Genomic DNA, 6,022 nt, shown 5'->3' on the forward strand with positions numbered 1-6,022 from the left:
AAAAAAAAAAAAAAAAGAAAGAAAGAAAAAAAAAAAGTCATGTCTTTGGCAATGGGTGGGGAAGAGACAAGGGTTTCTGGCTGACAGAATAATGGCTCCCTCAAAAATGTTCACATCCTAATCTTATGACTGTTGTCATTAGGATGTTCACATCCTAATCTTATGACTTATGACAGGACTTACGACTGTTACCTTACATGGCAAAAGGGACCTTATGATTATGATTCTGGCTTTGAGATGGGAAGATAATCCTGGATCAGGAAGGGTCCAGGAAATCACAAGAGTCCTCAGTGGAAGAGGGAACCACAAGAAGAGGTCAGAGTGATGAGGTATGAGAAGGACTCAACAATCTACTGTTGCTGGCTTTGATAACAGAGGAAGGGGCCATGAGCCAAGGAATGCAGGCAGCCTCCAACCACTAGAAGAGGCATGGAAACAGATTATCCTTTACAGCCTACAGACAGAAACGTAGCTCTGTTTCAGTTTTAGCCTAATGAGATCCACGGTAGATTTCTAAACTAGAGAATTTTAAAATGACCAATTTGTGCTTTCAGCCACTAATTTTTGGTAATTTGTTACGGCAACAATAGGAAACTAATACATGGGTGAACTGCTATAACCATTCTCTAAAACGCACACAGATAAATCCTTAAAAGTATATTGTGATGCTCTATAAAATGCTCATCAAATACATTCATATTTAATTTACATTACCAAGAAATATACCTGCTCCTCTAAAAAACTAACAACATTACACTTAAAATTACATTTTATAAAAAGATTGAACGTAAATACAATTAACTCTGATCAAAAAGTTAGGTTAGAAAACAAACAGAACAAAGTATTTTTAACAAAACAAGAAGGTGATAAAAATTAAGTAGGAAAATGTGATAGTCCTCACAGGTAACATTTAAAATGGAACCACCATAGTATCCATCTTAATAGCTCAACCGGAAGCAAATCAGTATTTCTTTTAAAGTTCATATTTACCTGATGATCCTCTGGGCAGCATACTGATGGAGAGAACGAAACTGTGCTGACATATTTGCTAAAGCTGCCAAACAATTCGTGTGAAGGTACTTGTCCTGTGAGGAAACAGCAAGTGTAAAACATACAATCAAGTCTTCTCCATATTTTAACCAAGGTTAACTATTAATAGAAGCAAATATAAACTCAGTTGTCACTGATTTTAGAAAGTTCAGATCCACAATCTCTTTTTTCTAATTCCTAAATCCATAAAGCACTGAAAATTCAAAGTTTTTTTCACAACACAAAAAATGATGATGTTTCTGATGGTCTTCATTATTCCCTCCATGGTGAATATTGAAATATTTTGCTCCAGAAATATAATGTTTATTTACAGCATGCTACTTAAGGCCCTAATGGTTACACACAGTAGAGTATATAAACTATAATTATCTTTCTAAAATTCAAAAACTTCTGCTTTCTAAAACATAGCTGGCTCCTAGGGTTTCAGATAAAAAACATGAATGTGTATCTGCAACAGCCCCACAGAGGAAAATAACTGAAAATGAGCTGGGAGCAGGGGCTCACGCCTATAATCCCAACACTTTGGGAGGCCACAGTAGGAGGATCACTTCAGGACAGGAGTTCAAAACCAATTCAAGACCAGTCTGGGCAACATAGCGAGACTTTGGCTATTAAAAAAAAAAAAAAAATTAGCCAGGTGTGGCGGCATATGCCTGTGGTCCTAGCTCTTCAGGAGGCTGAGGCAGGGGGATCACTTAAGCCCAGGGGTTGGAGGTTACAATGAGTTATGATTGTGCCACTGCACTCCAGTGCAGCCTAGGCTGAAGTGCAGTGGCACAATCATAGCTCAAAAATAAATAAATAAATAAATAAAATACCATTTCTCTTAGCTATGAATTCTGTACACTGCTTCTCTTTAACAATATATTTCTATTAACCAGAACTGTAATTTGCTCCCAGGTACTGTGAATAGAATCCAGCAGAAATTTTTCTTTTACTCTTTAAAATACTCTCTTTTCTCTTTGTCTTTTACTCTTTAAAATACTCTCTTCTATTTTTCTTTCTCATTTAATTCATATTTTCTTGTGCTCATTTCTTGTGCTCATTTTCTCGTCCTTTTGTACTTTGTTATTTGCTGATATTAAAAAAGGCAAATCAGTGTTACTGGCCAAATAAAGACATACAATAGCTTTTAGCTTTTATCTAAATGTTTTGCATTGCTTGTTTTCTATTTCATGTAAAATATCTCCAATCATACAATCCATTAAATATTAAGACCTTATGTTACATTAGGATCATGTAATACAGTGACTACAGTGACCTGTATTTTCTACCATATGTCATGAGAATTTTAGCACCCTAAAAATTGAGATTGCTTTAAACTATCGTCTTAATTGTACTGTATGCAAAAAAGATAGAACAGCAGCTGGAATACTTACTCTTGTCCTAGTCATGTTGTATTGAATGGTTCTTATTACCACCAGGATCAGGAGACTCCCCAAGGAGATTTCAGTTAAAACTCGTTCTGAATACCAAGTAATATTTTTTAGTATCTGTAATGGGGAAGAAAAGTTTAAGTAAAAAATGATTGCTTTACAGACAAAAGGATTACTCCATGTCCACAATTTTTGATAAACCATGACTTTGCTCTGAAGGTGAGTTAAGCAGCAGAGAGAGGCCACGAATGCAAATGATTCCAGATCTTCAAGGAGAGACGCTCCAGTGCTCTGCCATGGCTATGGAGAGTAGGCAGCTCTGGTGCATACCTCCGCGCCGAAGTAAGCAAGAACTGTTTTCTAAGTTAAGACATTTCCACTGCAGATTTGTAAGCTGGAGATGAGAGAGACAGAAAGAGAGAGAGAGAGACATACACACACACACACACACACACACACACACACACACACACACACAGAGAGAGAGAGAGAGAGGCAGGCAGGCAGATAGGTACAAACACTGGGCAGTACTCTGGGCTGCCCCAAAGAAAGAGGTAAAATGGGGGAAAAAACAACAACAAAAAAACCCCAACAGGCTCAGCCGAGCACTAGAACTCCCTAATGTTCTCTTCCATTAAGGTTACTCCTGCATCCTTTCTCCGCAACTCAAGGAAAGTCACTGTGCCATATTATTCTCTACCTATGCATGAAAAAGGAAGAGACTGCTGGGCTGATTCTTGCCCTCTCCCTTAAGAGGCACACATCCAGAGTACAGCAGACTCCCCACCACTCATAAATGCAGAGAGGGGATCCCACAACCTTGCAAAACAAGTTAGTCTAGACTTGTGTTTATAAGTACAGATGAACAACAAAACCACCAAATGAAGACATTCAACCTAACAGAGTGATATGCTGAACCTACTCAAGACTCTCTTCTAATTAATCAGTGCACATGAAATACAGAGGACAGAACACATTAAGTACCATGATGATACATAATCAGCTAAAGACAAATGCAGGGAATCCTACTAAACAAATAACCCAGTTTCTTCAACAAATAAGGGGGAAAATAAGCTGGGATAGGGAAAGAGTGCTATAGATTTGTGAGTCTTAATAACTAAATGCAGTAGACGTTGGAATCTGATTCAAACAAATCAACTCTAGAAGACATTTTAAAGATAATTAGAGATAAATTGTTAGGAAGAATTTAAACATTATTGTTGATTTTGTTGAACGTACATTTTATTTATATTTATTTATTTATTTATTTATTTATTTTTTGAGACGGAGTCTCATTCTGCTGCCCAGGCTGAAGTGCAGTGGCGCGATCTCGGCTCACTGCAAGCTCCGCCTCCTGGGTTCATGCCATTCTCTCGCCTCAGCCTCCCCAAGTAGCTGGGACTACAGGTGCCCGCCACCATGCCCGGCTAACTTTTTGTATTTTTTTAGTAGAGATGGGGTTTCACCGTGTTAGCCAGGATGGTCTCGATCTCCTGACCTCGTGATCTGCCTGCCTCGGCCTCCCAAAGTGCTGGGATTACCGGCATGAGCCACCACGCCTGGCTGGTATGATACATTTTTTAAAGTCCATACTTACTGAAAGAACATACTGAAATATTTACACATGAAATTATATGGAAGATTTGTTTTTAAAAATAGAAATCAAAATGTAAAAGGTGGTGAGGGTAAAGTGGGTAGATGAAATAAGAACACGAGTGTTAATAATGACTACATGAAGATCCATGCTACTATTTTCTCCAATTATGTTTAAGTTTCATAGTGTTCATAATAAAAAGTTTATCAAGTAAATAAATAAATAATAAACTGTGAAACTGAACAGGCAGAGAGAACAGACCTCTAACTAAACAGAGAGGATTTAGGAAGCTGGAATTTTTTTAAAAAATTCTAATTAGTATATTTAGTGAGATTTGACAAAATACTGCATCCATAAAATAAGAAGAGACTGCTATGAAAAGAGAAAATCACAGAACAAAGAAAAGTTGATTTTAAGATTAAAATGGCAGCTGGGCAGTGTCTGACGCCTGTAATCCCAGCACTTTGGGAGGCCAAGGTCAGGAATTTGAGACCAGCCTGGCCCAATGATGACTCTCTAAGAATACAAAAAATTAGCCAGGTGTGATAGTGCATGCCTACAGTCCCAGCTACTCTGGAGGTGGAGGAACAAGAATCGCTTGAACCTAGGAGGTGGAGGTTGCAGTGAACCAAGATGTCGCCACCGCACTCCAGCCTGGGCGCAGCAGAGTGAGCACTACGGAGAATTAAATTTGTGATGTGAAGGACCAAACTGAGAAGTTCTCCACAGATACTATAAAAGTGCAGACGTCATAGGCACTTAAAAATTCCAGAAGAAATAAACTAGAAGAAAAACAGAACAATTCGTAATATGAGAAAATTTCTTTGAGAGGAAAAGAAAAACATCCCACATTCCAAAAAAATCATGAAAAACAATCAAAACATTCTTGCAAGATTAATGAATTCACAGTATATGAGAAAGTTCCACTGGCTTCCAGACAGAAGAAACATGTTATCACCAATGGAAAGAGAAGGAGACTAACGTTAGAGTTCCCATTTTGAACACTACACATCTGAAGGACAGCAGAACAATGTCTCAAGATTTTTGAGGGAAGACATTATGATTCTAGAATTCTACATCTTGAGAAACTACCATGTAAGAATGTTGCAAAATAAACTCAGCATGAACCACCCATGTACCATATCGGGAAGAAAAAAAAAAAAACACGACAACACATGTAAGTATTTAGCTGCCCCTTCTCACCATAGTAACAGTAGGGCAAATCCAGGAGAATTTAAGAGAAGGAGAATATGGAATACAAACAAGAACAAACACAACAGTCATACATGACATCAGGAAAACAGAATTAAGTCTAAATAATATGGTTGTACCTTAGTTTTTCTAAAAGGGGATTAAAATAGATCATTCTCTAGCAAGTCTAGGGAGAATAGAAACAGATAAAAAGAATAAAAACACAAAGGAATACCACACTCAATTTCATGTCAATATGTTTGAAAGTACAACTATATACAGGTGCATTCCCCACACATATTTTCACTCATTCAACTCTCTGGCCCCACATCACCCAACATCCCCCATTACAAATAAGCCCACCCTGACTGCATTCTCCACTCAGAGGCTGACATATAACAAATACTCACTACATGGTAGTTAAATATTATTCAGAATTGAAAAGTAAAAAATATAAAAGTTTGGCTGGGCACGGTGGGTAACACCTGTAATTCCAGCACTTTGGGAGGCCAAGGTGGATGGATCACCTGAGTTCAGTAATTTGAGACCAGCCTGACCAACATGGTGAAACCCTGTCTCTACTAAAAATTAGCCAGGCGATGTGGCGTGCACCTGTAATCCCAACTACTTGGGAGGCTGAGGCAGGAGAGTTGCTTGAACTAGGGAGGCAGAGGCTGCAGTGACTGCACTTCAGCCTGGACGACAGAGCAAGACTTTTTCTCAAAAATAAATTCCATAAGTTATATATGATAGAGTATTACACAATAACATCACATAATATCAAGTCCTTTTTTTTTTTTTTTTTTTTTTT

The 6,022-nt window shown here is 37.9% G+C and overlaps 1 protein-coding gene across 1 annotated transcript in view; it reads right to left on the reverse strand.

Moving 5' to 3' along the window:
• DYM (dymeclin) overlaps positions 1 to 6,022 on the reverse strand; it is a gene marked incomplete at its 5' end in the record, with an annotated part of 238,346 nt that overhangs the window by 208,093 nt on the left and 24,231 nt on the right. Inside the window, 2 exons of the mRNA XM_011964148.1 lie at positions 991 to 1,085; positions 2,430 to 2,543. Coding sequence (XP_011819538.1) covers positions 991 to 1,085; positions 2,430 to 2,543 — 209 coding nt within the window. The remainder of the gene's footprint in view (positions 1 to 990; positions 1,086 to 2,429; positions 2,544 to 6,022) is intronic.

This window comes from Colobus angolensis, unplaced genomic scaffold (genome assembly GCF_000951035.1).
Source record: "Colobus angolensis palliatus isolate OR3802 unplaced genomic scaffold, Cang.pa_1.0 Scaffold645, whole genome shotgun sequence".
NCBI classification, from domain to species: domain Eukaryota; kingdom Metazoa; phylum Chordata; class Mammalia; order Primates; family Cercopithecidae; genus Colobus; species Colobus angolensis.